This window comes from Solanum stenotomum, chromosome 4 (genome assembly GCF_019186545.1).
Source record: "Solanum stenotomum isolate F172 chromosome 4, ASM1918654v1, whole genome shotgun sequence".
Taxonomy (NCBI): domain Eukaryota; kingdom Viridiplantae; phylum Streptophyta; class Magnoliopsida; order Solanales; family Solanaceae; genus Solanum; species Solanum stenotomum.
The window spans coordinates 8241040-8264664 of NC_064285.1; the positions used below are offsets into that span (position 1 = coordinate 8241040).

The 23625-nt window shown below is 31.0% G+C and overlaps 4 protein-coding genes and 2 pseudogenes across 5 annotated transcripts in view; 4 read left to right on the forward strand and 2 right to left on the reverse strand.

The window, feature by feature from the left end:
* The window catches only part of LOC125861751 (coatomer subunit zeta-1-like), a 162764-nt gene that overhangs the window by 99205 nt on the left and 39934 nt on the right, over positions 1–23625 (forward strand). The gene's annotated exons all lie outside the window — the stretch shown is intronic.
* On the forward strand, positions 5698–7626 carry LOC125861734 (delta(12)-fatty-acid desaturase FAD2-like; annotated as a pseudogene). Its single transcript, XR_007445979.1, has 2 exons — positions 5698–5753; positions 6266–7626. The product of XR_007445979.1 is annotated as a delta(12)-fatty-acid desaturase FAD2-like (transcript).
* On the reverse strand, positions 9802–11085 carry LOC125861740 (uncharacterized). The gene is made up of 3 exons (XM_049541601.1): positions 10706–11085; positions 10333–10565; positions 9802–10258 (listed from the first exon to the last, which is right to left on the reverse strand). The coding sequence occupies exons 1-3, from the start codon at positions 11007–11009 to the stop codon at positions 9980–9982; spliced, it is 816 nt and encodes a 271-aa protein (XP_049397558.1). The 5' UTR covers positions 11010–11085; the 3' UTR covers positions 9802–9979.
* Positions 17246–20195, forward strand: LOC125861238 (uncharacterized). The gene is made up of 4 exons (XM_049541181.1): positions 17246–17257; positions 17341–19170; positions 19255–20106; positions 20151–20195. The coding sequence occupies exons 1-4, from the start codon at positions 17246–17248 to the stop codon at positions 20193–20195; spliced, it is 2739 nt and encodes a 912-aa protein (XP_049397138.1).
* Positions 20238–21088, forward strand: LOC125861750 (uncharacterized; annotated as a pseudogene).
* On the reverse strand, positions 21627–22196 carry LOC125861239 (uncharacterized). The gene is made up of 2 exons (XM_049541182.1): positions 21990–22196; positions 21627–21914 (listed from the first exon to the last, which is right to left on the reverse strand). The coding sequence occupies exons 1-2, from the start codon at positions 22143–22145 to the stop codon at positions 21627–21629; spliced, it is 444 nt and encodes a 147-aa protein (XP_049397139.1). The 5' UTR covers positions 22146–22196.

Here is a 23625-nt window from a genome sequence, read left to right on the forward strand (position 1 = left end):
TATATTACACTGCAACTCATTTTTAATTTTACCTTTTTATTTAACTAAAGTTCAATAAAAATGTTGTATTTTTTTATATAACTTTATAATAATATATTATACTTTTGTTATAGCTTTTTCTTATTTGGTATAAAGATTATATGAAAAATTAAAACAATTTTGATGAGTTTTCACAGCTTGTGAGGTTATTATGTTTATGAAGTAAAAAGTACAACCTAAAAATCCAAATCCAAATCCAAATCCAAATAAAACTTCAATCAATTCATCTCACGTGGCTAAACAGAAATCCATATATATTATGGCACATTAAAGTCTTTAATGTGTGCATTCGGATTTTCGATTTGATTTTGCACTATTCGATTTGGATTTTTTGGTTTTTGGTTTTGTAAAAGTGTAATCCAAATCCGATTCAAAATAAATTTGGTTTTCCCCTATTCGGTTCGGCTTTTTTCGATTTGGTTATTCGGTTATGTCAATAATTAATAACATAACCAAAGTAATAATATTTAATCCCTTAAATATACTTTCTAATATAAATCATAAGTAAAACTTAAAACACAATACTTATAAGTATACCTATTATAGATGTAATTCAAACATAAAATATAAATGTAATCATCATGAAAGACAATAACCAAAAAGGGACAAAAATGGTTAACTCCAACTTAATTCTAAACCTAAACATTATATATATATATATATAATTCAGTTTATATAATTCGGTTTTTTTTTGTTTTTATTTTTTAAAAATCCAAAACCAAACTAAAAAACCAAATAAAGTATATTAATCTAAAATTAATCCGAAAAACCAAAAAACCAATCCAAATAAAAATTTGATTTGATTTGATTTGGTTTAGTTATTCGGTTTAATTCGAATAGTGCGCACCACTGATTAAAGTCATAGACAACTATGGTGAAAAAATTATTATGTCTCTAAAGTACTTGCACTATTCTTTGACATAGAAATTTCATATGAAAGCTACAAAGCACACAAATTTGTCCTTTTTCTTTGAATTTTCATTCTGATGTTTACTCATAAAGTGAATGTATGCACCTTTTATATAATTATCAAGCATCATGTGTTAATTATCCACTCAAATCCGTCTACTCTTTTTTTTAACTATATAATAAATAAAGTTTTTACTAAAGATAGTGTAAATTAAATGACAATACAAACAATTAGTTTTTTTTTTTGAACACCAGGATAACTCGCAGCCGCTACATTCTCTGCCACAGCCTCTGCCCTTTGGGTGAGCACTGCCTGCAAACCACCCAGGGGATGTAAACCGCACTAGGCAAGCCCTATGCGACAGGCTCGACTCAGAAGGCATTGAGGGGGGATCGATCCCGGGTCATCAATGTGAATAACCACCCTCCAAACCAACTGAGCCATCTCGAAGGACACAATTAGTTATTGATACATAAATTATTCACATATTACTCTCGAGTCTTGTGTAAAGCCCTGACATAAGGTTTTAAGACGTTAAAGTGCGTAACGATGGTTAAAAACAGGAGAAAAAAAATTACTTCGACAAGTACTATTTAAGAAAAAATATTGATTTTAGCGATATCTTTTTTATTTATTATAGTACCATTTATACCAATACATAACAATACTATGATCAATCTGGCACTATGTATATAAAAGTGAATTATATATGCATGCAATGTAGTTGTATTATAAATATTTTAAAGTATATTATGATTGTTTGATAAGAAATTGACACAATATATTATAAGTGTATTAAAATATATGATAAATGTATTATCCGTGAATAAAACTTATATTATATTTATTTTATAATTAAATTGTTCTCTATAATATATATTAAAACAGTATTATAATTTCAAAAGAACACTACTAACTCACAATAGTCTAATTAATTACAATTTGATGTTACTCTATTTGGGTGACTCCTAGTCAAGAAAGACATCTATGAATAGAAAAATGTGGTTAGTTGTTTTTTTTCTCTACACGAGTTTTGACGTAGAAATTTCAAATGAAAAGGATACATGAACATCCACATAAATGTATATATATTTTCCCTTTGAATTTTCAATTTGATGTTTACTCATTAAGTGAACGTCTTAAATGGGCACTGATATACACACTCATTAAAATCTCATAAGCCGAATTTGAAAACGGTAAAGTGTACATAACTTTAACCCTACTTTATAAGGATAGAGAGAATATTGTTTTCGATAGACACTCGGCTCAAGTAAAAGAAAATTATATTCCAGATTAAGTGAATTATTGAAACTTTTTTCATAGTTTTAAATAAGTGATTTTCAAAGTTCTAGAGAATTATTGGAACCCTTTTCATATTAATCCTTCTTTTTAATGAAGTTCTTAACTACTCTAGGAGAATAGTTTGAAAATAATCAAAAGGTAATAGTGAAAAGTGTACATTAGTTTATGTCCTTAAATATTTTGCTTAAAGGGTATGTCATACTCCAACTATTCACTTAATATGTGCTAGAGGGAGTATTAAATTTGAAGAGCGGAGTGTCAAAAACAAGCATAAATTAATCCCCCTTCTTGAGTTTTATACCTAAACTATTACTCATTAGTTTGAGAAACACACATAAGTGGTATGTGTAAACTAAAGTATTATCCCAATTAAATAAACTATTAGCATTAGTTAAAAGTTAAAGATTAAAGTATCATTATCCCAAAAAACGAAATTGATAAAATAAAATTTAAAATATTTTTCATACCCCGCTCCACAACCTTCTCCCTCTGTACCCTCCCCCCCCCCAAACCATCCACTCCTTTTCAAAAAATTAGATATTATTTTATTTTTTAAAAAAGAAAAATTCTACCCCATTCCTTCTAATACCCCTTTTCTAATAATTTTTTTTTTACATTTCTCTCATTTTGTATTAGATATATACATATATTTTGAGGAAAATATTTTTTTCTTGCATATCGAATATAACATAAAATGAAAATTTATTTTTAAAAAAATCTTGTGACAAGTAGAAAATACTTTTTTAAAAATACATGTACATATCTAACATAAAACGAGAAAAATGAAAAAAAAAAAAATTGGGAGAGGTGGGGTAGGTATGTTTTAAAACATAGCTAAAAAAATTTGGTAGGAGATATGAAGTAAGATTTTTTAAAAAATAAAATAAAAATTAGGTGGTAGAGTGAGGTAAGCAAAATATTGAGTTTTTTTTTAAAAAAAAAAAACATATTTTTCTTGGATAATGACACTTTAATCTTTATTTTTTAATTAATACTAATAATGTATTTAAGTTTTGTCAAGATAGAATGTTTTGCCTATATGAAGTGTCGTGTGATAATTCTTTAAAATAAAAGAGAAAGTATATTACACACACCATCAAGAGAATCTAACAAAATAATTAAGAGATATCTTTCTTAAACTAATAAGTGATAATTTAAGTATGAAATTTACACTCTAAAAAATAAAGAAAGATAATTTAAATGTGTTTCACTTCACTCAATTTAAAAAGAAATATTTAGTAGAAACTAGAGAGTACAATAACTTTTAGGACCATGAATTGCAATAATTGGAAAATAAAAATGTTTTTAGGTAATTGTAATATCCTTTTACACCAGTAACTTTTATTATTCCAATATTTATGTTTTCCATTCTCCTTTATGTTATTCTTATTCTCTATTATCATTGAATATTGGAAAAATAGCCAAATGACACCTCAATCTATTACCGAATTTTTAACTACACACTTATATTTCACGGGAGTTCTATTACCCTCCTGTGCTATTTTAAAGTGGAATTATTTCCTCCCTGAAATGTCATTACCAGGCATGTGTCTTTATGGTTAAATACACGCACTTGACACGTGTATTTCATCATTTAACAATTATTTTTTTAAAAAAAAGTTCTCCTCCTTCCTCTTCCTTTCTTCCCCAATCATTTTTTCAACCATAACTATTCTAAACACCATTTTTTACCTTAATAAATTTCTATATCTCTAATAATTTATAAAAACGAAAATTGAAGTCACATTTTTTCTTCCCCATTCTTTATTCTTTCTCTCTCTAAAATTTTCATGATTAATTTATAATTTGAGTTTTTGATTTTGATTCTACATGGGTTTTAGGAGAACATGTAGGATCCTTCTTTAAAAATGTAGAAGAAATTGTTTTGTTTTAGTCTTTTAATAAGTTTGAAGATATTTTTTAAATATACAATTGCTTCACTTTGATTTTATTACTCTCGAGTCCATGACTTAAAAAAATAATAATTAATGAGTATGTTTTTTTAAAAAAATAAAATTTAATTTGTTAGATAGGTTCTAAATAAGTCTATTGAAAAATTATTATTCATAAAATGTATTAGTTGTTGATAATTTTTATACCAAACATCCATTGAAAAAGCTTCAACAATGATAATGGTGAAAAAAGTATAGTTGTATAGATAAATACAAGAAGAAAGAAAGAGAAATAAAAAAGAAAATTAGAAAAAACGGAAATTTAAAAAAAAATAGGCAACTCACTCTCTCAAAGAGAGTGACATATTCTCTCTATGTCAACTCAGCACTTAAGGGATTATTTATTCTATTTTAAAGTAGTTCAGGAGATAATAGGACTCTCACAAAAAATAGGTGTGTAGTTGAAAATCCGATAATAGATTGGGTGGTCATTTGACCATTTTCTCTTGAATATTATTGTTGTCTACTTGTAAAAAGATATAAAAAAAAAAATACTGTGTCTTCGTTAAGATATTGAAACAACACAACATTATTTTAATAAAATATGTCAACTTATCATATTTTTGAGCTAAATTTTATAATTCTAATTTTATATTTTTTTTTGTTGAATTTTTTATTTATTGATATGCTTACTTCATATGACTATCTTCTTTCCTTATAAAGGAAAAGTTAGAACAAATCGATTATGAAATGATAATTAATGCTTCACGTCTTAAAAGAAAAACTAGAAAACCCCTCCATTGTTAATCTAGGGATTGATATTAAAGGCACATAAGTAGAGTAATTAAAAGGAATTAAAGAATAAATAAGTAAAAATATCTTTTTTATTTATGATTTTTTAAGGGAAGGGTGAAGAGGAAATTGAATAAGTAATTATAAGATGGAGGGAGTACAATTTTTCTTAGGACAAGAAGTTTAACTTTGTGAGATAATAATTACTACGATTACTTGACTAATCAATTTTTTTTCTTCTTCCTCTTTTTAACCTCTTCCTAGGAGCTTTTATCTTTTTTGCTTCCTTAATGACTCAAGCGCCTCACAATCTTAAAACTGAAAGTGAAAACGAATTACCATCAAAATAACTCCCTCTCGTGATTTAAGTGACCATTCAACTTCTCCAAACATCACCAACCAAACTAAAAACCAGATTACAACTTTCATATTCTCAAATGTGAAATGGAATACAACCAACTAAATATAATTTTAACGAGTTCATCCAAATTTATAATTTGTGACACACAAAACATATATATTCCATCGAATTCAAACCTAAAAAATTTAAGGATTGAATCCGTTAAATTTAAATTTTGAATTCACCTGAGGCACGCGATATTGTGATGCCATTCCAAGAAATTACAAATATTGACTAAAGCATGTTGTGGTTGTGATGAAAGTAGGAATTTTGTTTTTCCAATAGTCATAGTAGGTTGGCTACTAGGTCCCACATATAGGGCATTATATATACACAAAACTATATTCTTCACTCACAGATTATCACTTCCCTTTTCTAATTTCAGTGGGAGACTAAAAGGTTTCTTTTCAATTTTGAGGTATTTCTTCGTAATTTGTTAAAATGTACTTTTCTTCTATAGTATATGATCTCCACTGCCTAATAGTAAAATATTTACTTGTTTTGGTTTAAGATATTTTAAAACATTTACTTTCCTTTTCATAATTAGAATCTACAATAATTATTCTCTTTTTAATTTAGGAGCTATAAGAATAAAAACATATTTCTTTTAGTTACTTATAAATATATAGTTATATACTCTTCTGTATTGATGCAATATACGAAATAATGCAATTAAATAATACAATGAATTTATCATTTGTTTCTCTTTGGTTTCCATGCGCCCTAGTTTGATTTCTCTAATTTTTCACATGACATAATTAACAAATTGATTCTCTACAATAATCAAATATGATTTGTTTCAAATATATTGTTTGTTAATTCCCCCAACAAAAATGAAGTAAGCGGTCAAGGGAATAAAATTCACAACCTCGATTGTAATATCACTTATTAGGATTAAGCGTTTAACTTCTTTCCGTAATTGAATTGCAGATTCAGGATTGAAGAGGAAGGAGAACAAAAATGGGAGGTGGTGGAAATATGTCTGCTATGACAACTAAAAAATCCTCTTGAAAAAGTGCCATCTTCAAAGCCACCTTTTACACTTGGTGACGTCAAGAAGGCCATCCCTCCCCCATTGCTTTGAACGATCTCTTATTCGTTCGTTCTCCTATCTTATTCAAGATCTCATACTTGTCTCCATCTTTTATTACATTGCCACCACTTACATTCACCTTCTTCCATCACCATTAACCTATTTGGCATGGACTACTTATTGGATTGCTCAAGGTTGTGTTTGCACCGGAATATGGGTCATTGGCCATGAATGTGGTCACCATGGCTTTAGTGATTACCAATGGGTAGATGACACCGTTGGTCTTATCCTCCACTCTGCACTTCTAACACCATACTTTGCATGGAAACATAGTCATCGTCGTCACCATGCAAACACAGGTTCCCTTGAGAATGATGAAGTCTACATACCAAGACTTAAATCAAAACTAAGATGGTACTACAAATACTTGAACAATCCACTAGGACGAGTATTCGTACTTGCCTTCACTCTAACTTTTGCTTGGCCTTTATACTTGATCTTCAATATCTCTGGCAAAAAATATGATCGTTTTGCATGTCATTATGATCCATATAGCCCAATATATTCTAATCGCGAAAGGCTACAAATCTACATTTCAGATGCAGGTGTGATTGCAGTTACTTATTTATTATATCGTGTTACTTTAACACAAGGTCTAGCTTGGGTTCTATGCATCTATGGGGTACCCCTCCTTATTGTGAATGGATTTATAGTGTTGATCACTCTTATGCACCACACTCACTCTTCATTGCCACATTATGATTCATCTGAGTGGGATTATCTAAGAGGAGCTCTAGCTACGGTAGATAGAGACTATGGTGTGTTAAATAAGGTGTTCCACAATGTTACAGATACACATGTTTTGCATCATATATTATCATATATATCACATTACCATGCAATGGAGGCAACAAAAGCTATCAAACCATTGTTAGGAGAATACTATAAATTTGATGATGCACCAATTTTAAAGGCAATGTGGAGGGATACAAAGGAGTGTATCTTTGTGGAGAAAGATAAAGATAAAGGAGTTTATTGGTACAAAAACAAGCTTTGAAAGTTCATCAAGAAATAGTCATTTGGAATTGGTCAAGTGTTAAAACCTAAGTAGTATTTGTATTATGAATTGTGTGTTTTTCTTTGTATTGTACTAGTCAAATGTTTGTCAACATGAAGAATAATATGTCTCACTCAATGTATCATCCTATGATGATTATAAATTTTAATATAAAATGTATTCTATTTCTTTTTTAGTCTAACAAAATAAATGACATATTTCTAAATCGAAATAACTAAATGAAATATTTTGAGTTGATTTTTCAGAAAATCACACAATTAATAGTAATTATCTTATTCGTATTTTTATTTTGTTACAAAAAAAAAAAGAGTCGCTCAACTAAGATATATGTGTCTATTTATATTCCATTTTATACAATTAAGTTTAAGTGTCTACCTATACATATTCAAAATTGGAGGGCATAGCTGACAACTGGAAATAATTGTTAAAGGGCACATTTGTGTATTATACCTATATTATAACTAGTGCAATTTAACTTGTTGTTTAAAGTTACTTATCTTATTTTTAGATTATTAATCTATTTAATTAACTATGGATACTTGAGCAAGAAATATAATATAAATAATTACTTATAATCACGTTATAAATGATCTCATAGTGTTATTAAAAAAAAATTGTGTTATAAAAGTTATACTCAAGAAAAAGAACTTGCTTGACTTCTGCCCAAAAGTATTAGATTCTCTAATATAATATATTGGAGTTTGTTTGTCTCATGTATGTTTTTAAAATATTCTTATTTCTATTCAGTGTGTTTATTTGACTCATCCAACATAAATTTTTCGAAAAATAAGTCATTGGGGTTTTAAAATGGAGGATGTGAGATGAATTTCTTAAATTTCAACTTTTTTTCAAAAAAAAAAAAAAAAGCGTAGAGGGAAATTGGGGCTTAAATGAAATTCATTTTGATTTGTAGATCTTCATAGTAACTATTTTGAAAAAGATCGTGCAATGCAATTAAGAAATTTCAGGATTTCAACTTGGAATTGTTAATTTCAAAACATCTCTTTTAAAATGTTCTTAAAACTTTTTTTAAGGAATGTGTCAGGTCAACATAGGTCAAGTAATATAAAACAGAATGAATTATTTTAAAAAATCTCTTTTTACTCTTAATCATGTAAACGTTGTTTAAACTTCAAAAATCTTCATTCCCTTTTGATTTTTTGGTATAATCAAATAGTATCACGTAAATTAGACCGAAAAATTAATTCTAATTGAGATAAGTGTAGCAGGAGTCCCGTGACTCATATCGGCTCGAAGACGGAAAATCACAAGGTGAAAACTGAAAAGTCAGGATTTGGGGGTGGGGTGGGTGTGGAGGGGGGGGGGGGAGGATATTGGAAAATTGGGATAAATAGAATTATTTTAATTTTGATTAAGAGTTTCGAGTTTAAGTTTTGTAAATAATTTATTATTAGAAAGCGTTATTAGAATTTTAATGGGTCTTATCACTTATGTTACGAATTCAAGTTAATTAGGACTTCAAGGATATTGAATGAAAAAAAAAATTAAAAAGATTATTTATTGTCAATCTCATTTCTAGTTTTTCTTTCGTTTCAATTTGTTTATATCATTTTTATTTTCATTTTAATACATTTAAAAAGAATGCTTTTCAATAACTTTTTAATTTCAACTTTTGATATGACATATTTAAATCATACAATTAAAAGATATTTTTTGATACATCGACACATGTTTCAATATTTTTTTTAAAAAAAAATTATGTCATATTAAAATAAAATATAAATTGAGACGGAGAAAGTAGCTAATATATGTCCAAGTTACTCATATTAATTGTAAGATTGAGAAGTAAAATATGGGGAAAGACTTGTTTACTTGGAGTATACATATGGGCATTGATAGACTTAGATATGAATGGAGCCTATGGAAAAGTGTTGAGGGTTGAAAAATGTCAAAAGCAACTTTAGCTAAAAGAAAGTTCATGTTTTTTCCTTGTGTGGGTTAGGTTGGGGCCTTTTGTGTGGATAGCCACATGTATTTTAGTGGTGTCGATCGATATTCTTTAATTAAATTTTGATTCCGTCATTAAATTTAAACGGTATCAATTGATATCCTTTAGTTAGATTTTAATTTTCCTACTGAATGGGGGAGATAGTTGTGAAACTAGTGTAAACATGACGAAGATATGCTCATCTTAATATAAAGTCTTTTTAAATTGTATTTTATTAAGAAATAAGATAGAGGGTTCATGGTATAATTAAACACCAATCCAAATCAATTCTTTTGCTTGTTTCCAGACAACAAAATCGATAAATGTCTATTATAGTTTGTTTGGTTTTAATTTTAATAATTTAAAAACAGACTATATTGATTCGATTTTGATTTTAATAAAAAATCATTCAAACCGTGAACACTGTAACAGGAGGTAACAATATACTAAATCACACCAAGTATTACGATACATTTTTGCTCGCTTCGATAATGGAAAGTACAATATAGTAGTAACTTAACACAAGCATTTTATTAATTTCTGTAACATGTCCATTTCTTGTTAAACTTCATGAGCTAATTCTTGCTAGAGTGATGAGAAAATAGGGACACCTGGTAAGCTAGCTCCACCATCGACGATGAAAACATTACCCGTTACATATTCAGAAGAATCATGAATTAAGTATCGAATCAGAGATGTTAAGCCCGGATCTGTCGTTCCAAGATATCTAGTAGGAAGAGTTTTATAAAGAAACTTATGAAACCATTTCTGTTCAACTAGGCTCTCTGTTATCTCTGATTTGAAAACTCCTGGCGATATCGAATTCAATCTGATATTCTCTCCTCCCAATTCAATCGCCATAATCTGTCATTTAAAATGCAATCAATCAATTAATTTATCATAAATAACAATTCACTTGTTCAATTGAATGAACCTACCTTAGTAACCATGTCTAGAGCCATTTTTGAAGTAGCGTAAGCAATAGTCCCTGGTACTGCTACACGATTTAAACCAGCCATTGAAGTGATGTTAATAACAGATCCTCCGCCCTGTTTAGCATCGATCATATGCTTACAAACATATTTCGAAACCATCCATGCCCCTCTTAGATTTGTGTTATATGTATTGTTCCATTCCTCTTCTGTCAATTCCACTGAAGAGCTCACACTGCCTATACAATATGATTAAACACAAAAATTAATTCTAGTGACAGTTTAGAATTTTCTACTTATGTTTCCACTCAACAGGGGTGACTCAATAGAATAGGAGGTCTAAAAGCCAAATTATAATCAGAGGCTTAAAATCAAATACCTCTAACGCCGGCGTTGTTAACCAAGGCATCGATACGTCCAAAAGCATCCCAAGCAATTTGTACAGCGGACTCAATTGTAGCACCATCAGCAGCAACGTCAAGTTCGATGGCGATTGCTCGAGGGGATCCTTCTGAATTACTGTTAATTTGGTCACAGAGAGATTTCAGTTTGTCAACACGACGAGCAGCAGCAATGATTCTGCAACCGGCTTTGGCTAAATCGAGACAGAACTCTAGCCCGATTCCTGACGATGCACCGGTCACCATCACTACTTTTCCGGTCAGGTCTTTCCATGGATCCATTTTACAATTAAGTTTAGTTACGTAAAATGAAGTTAGGAATGTAATACTAGTATATATGCAGAGAGTAAATGTAATGAAAGTAAGTAAAAATTAAAAAAAATTACCTTTTTTTTATTTGTTTACTTTTCAATACTTTTCATAATTGTCCACCTAAAAATATTATGGCCGCCCTTGTTGAAATTCCAGGGGATGTGGACTAAGAATATGGCCTCATTTGTTGAGATTCCACAATGTGTGGGACCCTGTGTTCATTACTTCTTTATGTTTATAAGCACTTTACATCCCTTTAAACCGATGGGAAAAGGCTAAAAATATCATCCTTCAGAAAAAAATTATTTATGTTATTCGTTAGAAGTTTGATTATTTATGTCATTTTTATTGAGAAAAGGTTTATTTATGTTGTTATTTGTTAATTAAAATGACATATATTAGTCAAATTTTAAGCACATTTCACTCATATATTATGAAATATTAAAGTTATCTTTATTTAAATTGATATATTTAAGTGATTAGAAAACTATTTAATTAAAAATATGTAATTCAATAGTGGAGTGGATATTTTAAGAGAAATCAAAATATGAATAAATATAAAAATCAGTCAAATAAATTTAATGTATAATATATTCATAAATAAAAAATATGTTTATATAATGAAATTTTTTAATGAAAAAATATATAATCATAAAAACAACTAGTAGTGAATGTGGTATTAAAAATTATTTGAATATACATGTATTTAAAAGTGATGTATAAAAGAGGGTTTAAGGGGATACTTTTGTTGTTGAGTTTGTTTTTAGTTACCGCAACAGTCATTTTTAAAATAATAAGTTACCTAGTTTTAGTATGAATTTGAGTTTTAAATAATTGTTAGGTCATTTTAAAAATTGAGATTATTTAGTCTTTTTGAATTTTTGTTATGCAGATTTTCTATGATTATATTATCAAGTTGGCAATTTAAAGCCCTCCTATTATGCTTAATAAAATATTGACAGATATTTTCAAAATGCTGCCCCATTTTTTTTAAAATACCAACATTTGTTATTTTACATTTTTATCCTGTAATTAGTTATCCGGGGATTAGTATTCAATCCACAAGCAAGGATAACTTATCTCAATCATAATTATTAATCGTAGGATAAGTTATCTCACTCTTTGCAATCAAACATAGATTTAAGGGGTACTAAAAATTTATCTCATGATTATTTTTCCTTATCTATCACACCAAACGCCCCTTATAGTTCCAAATCAATGACGCACTTGTACTTGTGTCTTCAGTTCTTGGGGGTTGTACATATAATCGTTTATGTTGAAGTTATGATTCAAATTCTAGACTTACCAATGTTTTACTTTAAATTTCACATTTTCTACTTTGGACAAAACGCTATAGTGTTAAGTTGATTTATGATCGATAGGACTGAAATATGTGTCATCATGATCCCAAATTTTAGGTCATGATACGACCAAAAGAGAAAGTTTCCTTTCATTAATTCTCATTTGAATTTATTCCAACGAAAGCTTCAACTGCTTCAATTTCTATACTACATCCTTTTTCATCAAGAGTGAGAGATCCGTCTAAGAACAATAGGGCGAAGGGGAGGGGAGCCTCAAAGATCTTACATTTTTGGATAAAGAGAGGTCAAACAAAGTTATTACAAGGATAATGTTGTGAACACGGCAGGCCAAGCTATTGGGCCTGAGGATAAACCACAAAGAGGCCCAACAATTACACAACTCAATACTAGTTTTGCTTGGGATCCAGATTGAGTAGAGTTTAAATGGTTGTCATCGCGGTTTTGGAGAATTATGCATATTGTGAAGATACTGTATGTTCCTCTCATATTCTTTCTAGAGTCTAAACTGCTCATCCTATTCTTGTATGTATCCTTAGTTACTTGTTATTTTCATTGTAATTCAAGAGTTTAAGTATTGCCGTTGTAACTTATAATTTGACTATCTTATTATATAATGTTTGAGTATTTGTGATGAGAATTCGAATTTGTTTCAGATAAAGGAAAGAAAACTTTTACCTTGTGATTGTGTCTCTTGATTGCTATTTTTTTAAAAAAATAAAATAAAATAAGTCCGCTAGGCAAGGTGTGCCTAGGGCTAGTTTTATTAATAAAATGAAAAGGATCTCAAAGAGAAGAGTACAAGCAAGGGGAGCTAGACCTTACCTTACTAATCTTAATGAGGTAGCAAACCTCTACTAATTAACAAGCATGAAGAAAAAAAGAGCTAGAGAAAACTAGATATTTTATGATCATCATAGAGTTTATAATACACTCAGTGATGATACTACAAATGAGGATGCTTAAATAATGCAAAAATATAAAATCTAATAATAAAGCTAGGTTATCAATCTCAAACTTTATTTTATATATGTAAGAATTAAAAGAGATGGATTGCCCGTGTAAAGTAACCAGAAGTATTTTCCTCGTCTTCTTCATCAAATATGTCCAACAAAACTTGATAGTTCATCACTTCTTTTTGGATCATGTTGTTGTTGAAACTGTCATATGATTTTGCTTTGCTAGTCGCATTGGTAGGTGCCTTGGAATAAATTTCTCAGTCACCTTACCATTCCAACTATGTTGCCTTTCATATGTCTTCTTTTTGTTTCTGTTGCTTCCACTTCTTTGTTGCCTAGGCGAGAGATCTCCATCCTTGGCTACCTTATCAAATAATATGTCTAACATATCATTCTCATCATCTTCGTCAAACATTTCACTGCCCAAGGCACTATCATAAGTTGTAGTTGGACTACGTCTTGAAACTTCAGCTTCTGGCTCATGACTTATTTCCAATACCTTGGTGTTAATGGTCAAGATCTTTTTGGAGTTATCAATTTTCACTGCCATAGATGGATTTGTCTTACTTGAAGGCACAAATATGGGTGCTTGAGGACTTAACTTACTCCTTGTAGGTGCATGCTCCTCTTCCTCAACTAAATCTGCCCATCTAGAATCACTCGTTTCCTTCACCAAACTCTTGTCATTCCTTTTGGAATGTGGTATGATTATTGGATTTTCTTTATTCAGAGTAGTTTCTGGATTAGAAACTTGAAGAATTGGATTGGACAAGGCATGGAGTTCTTGATCGGAATTGGTCATTAGGGTATCAAAGGTGTTAGAGCACACAATCTTCCTTGACACTTTATCTTCACAATTTAGTTGTTGTAGTTTGGCTGGAGAAAATGTTTTGCTTGGTACTTCAGTCAGCCTTCCTTATCATTGTCCTTCAAAGTGAAGTCATGATTGCATGTACCACCAGATTCGAAAATTTGATCCAAATTCTCTTCACACTATTGCACCTTATTAGCCTGGCAAGAATCTTGAATCGTAGCCAAACTAGGATTTTTCCCAGATAAAACACTAACAGTAGGTAGTTTAGGATTCGAAGCTAGATCAGACTCCAAATTAATCACGGGAACCATCGAATCACTAGTAACATCATCAATCCATCATTTGCACTCAAAACCAAAGTATCATCTTGAACACAAGTATCAACTACTCGATCTCCACTATTTTTAATGGCTTCCACAATTGCTATTGCTTTGGATTTGCATCATTTTTTCCGATGACCTAAGTTGATTTTGTCTGTGATTGTCATTGCTCTGCTTTGTTGGTTTGTTGTTTGTATTTTGTGATTTTCAAAGGAGTAGCTAAATTGTATATGTGTGTATTTGATTTTTTTAAAATCGTTATTGTATCTAGGAATCTAGTGATTTTTGAAGTTGTATTTAGAATTTTTTTGGATTGTATCGATTATTTTGCAAAATTGAGAAAGTGTATGCAGTAAAATTAGTGCTTTGTTAATCCTTCCATATGAATGTTGTATCTACAACTATTTTTGGCTACTAGTAGTGTATCCAATAAAAATCGAGTAAGTGTATCCAATTAATTAAGTACTTTTGTTAATTCCTCAAAACGAATGTTGTATGGAACTTTCGCAAATAGCCACTATAATAAGGAGCATAATTAAGTTTATTTCAGAAATTAGTAAATCAGCACCAAAGTGTATCCTCCTTTACACTATGGACCCAATTCAATAAAACAAATACAGTATGGACTCAAATACACGCAAATTTCAGTATACTAATTTCTGTATACTATAATAAACAAATACAGTATGGACTCAATTCAATAAAACAAAGTGTATCCTTATTTACACTATCTTCTGGTAAAAATTTAACTATTTATATAATTCATCATATATAATAGAAGAAGACTTGAATGAATAAATAACATTTGATACTTGGCTATTAGAGTAAATAATAACTTAATGAAAAAATATCAAAAACAAAAAAAGTGAAAGGATATACATTTGTGAGTTGTAGCTTTCATTTGAAATTTTTGATACATTCATTTAGTGAAAAAAAAAAAGTCAATTACTAATATTACATAGATTATTATTTTATTTTTTAAAAAGTCAACTACCTACAAAATAAGATCACAATAACAAAACTTGATTTCAACTAACATTAGTGCGGCTTTGGCGAAAATCAAATGAAGGCCTTAAATATTAAAAAGTTATTAATAACTTTTATGGATCTGACTCCTTTCTATTTCTCTTCTCTTTATTTTCCCCAAATTCTAGCTTGGATTGGAGACACATGTCATAATTTAAAATTAATGGTTGAGATCTAATTGATTAAAGTAAAGTCCTAACCATAGTTATTTACTTCCATATATTTGCTTCTTAATATTTTTGCAATCCATTATATTTTTCCTAAATATATTTTAAAAAATTCTTTACTGCCTGCATACATATATAAAACTTTTACTAAATATTTTTACTTTTTCGAAAAAAATTATAATGAAGTTAAAACGTTTTTATTATTCTAATAGAGTATTAAGAGCTACAATGTCTATAGAGCAATATGAACTCCATTTAGGGAGTAAGAAAGAATTTAAAGTTGAGTGACTAAATTTATTTTACTCCTAAAATTAGAAAAAAAACATTAGATCACAATTTTTAATTTTTAATTTGGCAAATATTATTTGAGAAATGGCAAACGTTAGGAAAAAAGTAAAAATCAGCAAAAAATTACTCAAGTAATTAAGAAAAGAAATTCTTTTAAATATATTTAGGAAAAATATAATGTAAAAATCTATGAGGGAAAAATATTTAAGAAGCAAATATATATAAGTAAATAACTATGATTAAGACTTTACTTTAATCAATTAGATCTCAACCGTTAATTTTAAACTATGGTATGTGTCTCCAATCCAAGCTAGAACTTGGGGAAAATGGAGAGAATAGAAATGGAAAGGAGCCGGATCCAACTTTTATATAGTTGATTTATTCTAATATCTTTTTTTAATCATAATATAACGAATCTATATTCTTTCGTAAAACATAAACAGTACTCTGAGTTGTTTGGTAGAGTGTATTAGGAAATAGAGTGAAGACATAAAGACACAATTAAAGTTGTCCCGTATTTTCATAAAGACACCTTAAATTTCAAAGTGTCCTATCACCCCACAGAACTATTTAATATCGTTGTAAATGGGCCATTTTGACCCATTCCCTCGTCTATGTAGTGGCACGTGTTGCTCACTCCCTATGATAGAATTCATTCCGACCCGACCCCGACCCGACCCGACTCGACCCGACCTGACTTGTTCTTTGAAGAAAAGTATTTTCTCCTTTTCCTTTTCTTATTTTTCTCAACTTTTCCTAAAATCTGAAGAAATAGAAACGATTTCTCATCGTGTTGGTGTTGATAATCTCGTTGTTGATGTGTCTTGGTGAAGATTCTTGGAGATTGAAGGTCTAACAGGTTAGGGCTCTACATCATATGATAAAGATCTTCTCTTTTTTCGATTATTATGATTTTAGGGATTATTATAGAGTAAAAGTGTTGGAATCGACCTCCAATAGTTGCCATTGTTAGTATATTATAGTTTTTCGTTGTTACTGTTAGGGTTAGGGTGTTGTGTTATTGACTTAGTGCGACTATTAGTGATTGTGTTTTAGGTTAGGGTTTGATGTTATCCACTTAGTTCGAATCTTATTATTTGTCTCTTATACATTTGTAGACTTCAATTTGTACATTATCGACTGCTAATGTTAGTGCTTTTGTTTTGTTAGTGATGGGGCTAAATGTTAGTGTTGTTAGTCTCTTATACATTCGTTGTTATTGTTAGGGCTAAATGTTAGTGTTGGGGCTTATACATTTGTAGACTTTAATTTGTACATTATACATTTGTAAACAGTCTTTTGTTCTGTTAGTAATGGGGCTAAATGTTAGTGCTACTACTACTATTGTTTGTTTTGTTCTTGAAATGTGTGTTTGAATTGTGTTTGTCTTTGTTACATGCTTTTTCAGGATGGCTTTTACTTTGATAACTCTAAGATGGTATCATGGGGGGTAATAGAATTTGGTCCCCCACCTAAATATATTGGAGGGCATGTGACAGAATTCCTAGATGTAGATGTTGATAGGATGTCATATTTTGAGTTGAGGGGCTACATAAAGGAACTAGGATATACAGTAGATTGTGATTTTTTCATCAAGTGGGATGGGTTATTAGTCCTTGTTGATAATGATAAGGTTATATTTGACCTTTTCAATATGATAAATGATGGGGATACAGTAGAGGTGTATGTTTTTCATGGGGTTAGTGAAGCCAATCAGGCCCCACTTGAATTGGAGTTTGTCCCCAATGTGAGTGATAGTGGGGTAGGTGAGGAATCTTTTAATGAGGCTTCTAACCCTAATAATCAGCCTCCTACTTCTACTTTTCCTATCCCTACAACTGGTCCTTCTGAAACTTCCAGCACTCCATTTGAAGACCAGTCTACCACTGTGCCTCCACCATCTCCTTCTACTGTGCCTTCTTCTTCCACTGTACCTCCTCCTTCCACTGTGCCTCCACCTTCTCCTTCTACTGTGCCTCCTCCTTCCTCTGTACCTTCATATGATCCTATAATAGATAATGATCCAACTGATGATGAAGTAGAAGATGAATCAGGATCTGAAGGGGATACTAATGAAGATACTGAGGTTGATAGTGATGTCCATCAAGAGTATGTAGATATAAGGGCATCCAAGAGGCATTTCAAAAGGTCACAAAGGAGAAGTAGAGGTACTAATTCATATCAGATTAATGTTGATGAAAAAGGTCCAGATATAGGGTATGATGAGACAAATATTGGTATTAGGGAAAGCTTAGTTGGTAAGCTAGGAGGTGATGAACCTTACTATCTAAGTGATGAAGCTCCTAGTTTTGAGATAGATGATGAAACAGGTTGGGGAGATGGTGAAGAGGTTGATCAAGTAGTGCATAAACCTGTCAGGAGGAAGAAAATCCCAAATAGAGTTGTGTTTGATGCAACTTCTGAAAAGATTGTTTGGGAATTAGGACTGGTTTTTGGAACTATTGAAGAATTTAGAGTGGCAGTGACAAGATATGCAGTCCAAGAACACATTCAAATTGAAAAATATGTGAATGAGCCTGGCAGAGTTAGAGTGAGATGTTGTAAAGAGACTTGTCCTTGGTTGTTGTGTGCAAGTAAGGATAAAACTAGTGGAGATGTCATTGTTAAAACATACAACCCTGTCCATAAATGTTTGACATCAACTCATAACTATCTTTGCAACTCAAAGTTTTTGGCCACCAAATACAAAGAAAGAATAACTCAACAGCCAAACATCAGCATTGTGTTGTTGAAGGACATTATTAGAAAGGAGTTGGATATTAATGTTGGTAGAACAACAGTGAGAAGAGCTAGGACTAGAGTGTTACAAGAGATCATGGGTGATCACATTGTGGAGTATGGTAAGATTTTTGATTATAAAGATGAAATTTTAAGGAGTAATCCAGGTAGTACTTGTGTAGTGAAGGTTGGAGAAGAAGATGAAACTGGGCAGAAAATTTTTGAAGGATTTTATGTTTGCTTCAATGCTTTAAAGAAAGCATTTTTTGGAGGTGCTAGGAGGTTGATTGGTTTTGATGGGTGTTTTCTCAAAGGTGTGTGTAAAGGCCAGTTGTTAGTGGCAATTTGTAGAGATGGAAACAACCAAATGCTGCCTATTGCTTGGGCAGTTGTTGAAGTTGAGAATCAGTTTACCTGGACATGGTTTCTTGAACTAGTGAAGAATGATCTTGACCTTGGAGAAGGGCATCAACTATCCATCATTACTGATATGCAAAAGGTAATTATCTTACTGATCTTACTGTTTTATTGTTGTTGAGTTTTGCATTTTAATTATTCTTTTTCTATTATGTTGGTTTGTTAGGGACTAGAAATTGCTGTTGAAAATGTATTGCCACTGGTTGAACACAGAAAATGTGCAAGACATGTTCTTGCAAATTGGTGTAAAAACTGGAAAGGAGTTGAAAGAAGAAGAGTGTTTTGGAGGATTGCTAAATCCACATTTGAAGCTGAGATGAAGGATAATATACAGGCAATGAAGAAATTAGGACAAGAATGTTTGGATGATCTTTTATGGTACAACTTGAATACATGGTGCAAGAAATATTTTCAAGACTATAGCAAATGTGATGTTGTGGACAACAATATGGCAGAAAGCTTTAATGCTTGGATACTGCCTGCAAGGTATAAAACAATAATCACAATGCTTGAGGAGATAAGGGTGAAGATGATGAAAAGAATTGGTGATTTGAGAGAGTTCTCAAACACTTGGATCACTGATATATCTCCTATGTCTTTGAAGATTTTGCAAGAAAATATTGAAAAGTCTATGCAATGTAACTTGACTTGGAATGGAGAAAGAGGTTTTGAGATTAAACATCATGGATTTACACATACTGTGGACATTGTTAGTAGGAGTTGTAGTTGCAGATCCTGGCAGCTCAGGGGCATTCCTTGTCCTCATGGTGTTGCTGCCCTTCATTACAAGGAGTTGGAACCAATCCATTATGTGGCTAGTTGTTATAGCAAGGAAACGTACCTCAGCACATATGCCCATTTTATTCAGCCAATGAATAACATGAAAATGTGGCCAACATCAAATAATCCAATTGTAAAGCCACCAAAGATCAAGAAGTTGCCTGGAAGACCAAGTAAAGTTAGAAGAAAGGAGGCAGATGAAAGAAGAAAAACTGGAAAGCTTAGCAAAAGAGGTGCTGTTATGACTTGTAGCAAATGTGGTACACAAGGACACAATAAAAGAGGATGTCCTACAAGAAACCAAGCTGGTCCAAGTCAATCAACTGAACCATCTTATCAGGCACAGGTACTTTTATTTGTTACTTTCAAATGTAAGTTATATGTACATGTATTGATATATTAATAGACAGGCTACTGAAAGTGGTAGAGGAAGAGGCACAGGAAGAGCAGCAGGAGGCAGAGCAAGGGCTAGTAGTTCAACTCAACCACCTAGAGCCTCTTCACAGGCCACCACAAATAATGAAAGTGGTAGAGGAAGAGGCACAGAAAGAGTTTCAAGTTCTATAGGTGTTCCAACTCAATCACATGGAACTGTTACAAACACAGAGGTAATATATCTAATTATTATATCATTTTTAGACAACATAGATATGGTTTAATATTTTGGTTTCAAAGTACAGACTGTAAATGGTAGAGGGAGAGGTAGAGGTACAAGTACAGGTACAAGTAGAGGTAGAGGTAGAGGAACAGGTAGAGGAAGAGGAATACCTCAAGAAAGAAATGTGAATGAAGGACTAGGTAGAGGAAGAGGAATGACTCAACATAGTCAAACTAGTTCTGAAGCAACCTGTAGTGGAAGAGGCCTAGAAAGAGGGAAGAGACCAGTAGAATATGAGGACAACAGTGGAGAACAAACAAGACCTTTTAAAAGGCCAAGAATGGTAGGTGTTGGCATATACCAAGCTGGAGATGGATTTACAACTCTCAATGTAAGTTTACAATTCTCTATGTAAGTTTACAATTGTCAATGCAAGCCTAAATGTCTTATATTTGAATGTGTATTTATCTGACTAAGCAGCCTGGATTGCCAAGTAGAAGAGTCATCAATACTGGTACAAGAGTGACAAAAAGGGCTGATGTTGTTACTAGTGATATTGGCTACACACCAATACGTGGATTCAAATGGAAGGGGAAGACAACTATTACCAGTAGCAACCTAGAAAGAATGAGGGCTGAAAAGGTTATTCAAACTAGGTCTGTAGCTGCTGCTACTGCTAATAGCCAAAGCCAAACAACTTCAAGTAGGAAGACTTTTGTGCCATGGAAGTAGGGCATTTTGATGTTGTCTTGTTCATTTTGACAAACAAAATTTAATTATGTATATTTTGGTGTTGTTTTTGGTTGGAATCAAACTCAATTTTGCGTGTAACCAAACAAAACTTGAATGATTATGTTGAAATGAAGTCCTCTTTTTTTTTTGGTAACAACTGTAAATATATTACCATAACCAACAAAAAGTACGAATACAAATGAAGAGCACCTTTCTCTGATAACAAAGAACAGGCCTCCTACCAAATACATTAACAACTTGTTCAAATCATAACTATTTCAACAACAAAGACCAACAATAACTTGAGCATTCAACAAGTTCTATCCTTCAAGTTACACACACACCTACAACTAGCAAGATCAAGACAATTAGCTTAGTTTCTAGTTACACACACCTGCGACTTCAAAAACTAAAGTCACTAAAGATGTCTATGGCAATTTTGGTTGCACACACCTACAACTTCCATCCTTCACATTCTTGGTTAGACTTAAAAATAGAAAACACACAATAATAATCAAAACAATTAGCTTCAAGTTACAACATTTGTTCTTCTTTTTCTCCTTCATCACGACTTGGTTACTTTCAACACGACTTTCATAAGATGCCAATACTTCTTCCAACTCCTTAATTCTCTTTGCTAATCTCGGAATTACGTACTTAGATCGTATATCAACATCTTCACGATCCCTCCATCTAAAGAAGTTGCACGCATCCTCCTAAAATACGCAAAAAAATAAATTAAAGAAAAATACATAAACAAAAGATCTCCATAAAAGAATTAGGAAACATACACGATAGCGTGGACAAGACCAAAATCTTCGAGCTGGATTGTGCTCCGACCATGAAGTTTGCATTGATAGTAAGTCACCATGTTTGCATCGCAATTTCACTCGCAACATCGGATCATTCTCATCATTACAAATACGATTCAACATTGCATTTGACATTTTCAATCAAAACCTAATCACAAAATTCAGAAGAAACTAAACCATAAAAAACATTAAATTAACGTTTTAAATTAAAAGATAAAACGAATTCCTACCTTATTTTCTTGGGGAAGATGATGAAGTCGTCAAACAAAGAGAACCAACATTGATCTTGCTATGGAAAAAACCATGAAATCGAAAAATTAGGGCTGCCAACAGCTATTTTTGGATTTAAAATTGGGGAAGATGACATAAATTGATTATATAATTAATAATAAAGAAAGAAAATGACACGTGGCACTTTTAAATTGGTCCATGGCAGTAAAATCACTGAATGACGCGCCTCATGTGCGTGGTAACAACCCAGACGAGGGAATGGGTCAAAATGGCCCATTTACAACGATATTAAATAGTTATGTGGGGTGATAGGACACTTTGAAAGTTAAGGTGTCTTTATGAAAATACGGGACAACTTTAATTGTGTCTTTATGTCTTTTCTCTTAGGAAATATAATGCATGTATTAAGTGTGTATATTAGTAGTACCTTGTTTGGTACACTTTTTCTTGCAATGTATAACTAATGCTTAGTTATACACTCCATTGTGTAATAAGTTATGTATTACTAATACCAAGTAATTCTAGGTATTAGTAATACATAGCATTTAACACTTGCATTAAGATTAAATAATTACAAAACTACCCTCATTGCCTTTTTAAAACATTTCTAACATTTTCTCTTCTTTTCATTTTCTTTCTTGTCATATGTTTTTATTTTTATTTTTATTTATTTTTCAATGTCTTTTAATTTGTTGGTGTCTTAATAGACTTTATGGCCTCTTAAATATCCTTTTTTAAAAAAAGAATAATCTAATTTCAACATAATTTAATTAAAAAATTTACTATTGTGACGATAAATTTGATAAAAAAATTCTTTGCCAACTTTTCACAAAAATATTTTGACTCAAATAGTACAACTATTTAATATTATTTTTGAAAAGAAGAAGAAGAGGAGTTAATGATGTTTTAGCAAAGAACTTTATTGCAAGGAAGTGTAAAAATAAATAAAGTGTGAAGGGTATTTTTGTAAACATATATTTTTAAATCGAAATTATGCAAGATTTGTTATTTCTAATACATCAAATCAAACAGTGTATAAGAAATAATGCTTGCATAACTAATGCAAGCATTACTAATACAAGCACTACTATTACACCCTATTTTGCATTATTCTTATACACTCTACCAAACGACCCCTAAATACGTCAAATAACTTTTAATAATTCCTTCATTTTATATAAACAGTTTACTTTTTGTTTACAAATAGTACTCAATGTTATTTATTTTATAAAAATCTATAATTAATTATTGTTAAAAGGGAAAAGATTCAAATATATTATCAAACTTTGAGAAAAGACTCATTTATGTTATCTATTAAAAGTTTGGCTCATCTATATTTCATTTGAGAAAAAAATTCATCCATGCCATTATTTGTTAACTAAAA

Coding starts and splice junctions, on each gene's coding strand:
- LOC125861740 (XM_049541601.1), bottom strand. CDS start 11,009: ATGGATCCATGGAAAGACCTGACCGGAAAAGTAGTGATGGTGACCGGT. Junction 10,566..10,705: donor TAACAACGCCGGCGTTAGAG/GTATTTGATTTT, acceptor CATATTGTATAG/GCAGTGTGAGCTCTTCAGTG. Junction 10,259..10,332: donor CTCTAGACATGGTTACTAAG/GTAGGTTCATTC, acceptor TTTAAATGACAG/ATTATGGCGATTGAATTGGG.
- LOC125861238 (XM_049541181.1), top strand. Junction 19,171..19,254: donor TCATTACTGATATGCAAAAG/GTAATTATCTTA, acceptor TTGGTTTGTTAG/GGACTAGAAATTGCTGTTGA. Junction 20,107..20,150: donor AGCTTAGCAAAAGAGGTGCT/GTTATGACTTGT, acceptor ACACAATAAAAG/AGGATGTCCTACAAGAAACC.
- LOC125861239 (XM_049541182.1), bottom strand. CDS start 22,145: ATGTCAAATGCAATGTTGAATCGTATTTGTAATGATGAGAATGATCCG. Junction 21,915..21,989: donor GGTCTTGTCCACGCTATCGT/GTATGTTTCCTA, acceptor TGCGTATTTTAG/GAGGATGCGTGCAACTTCTT.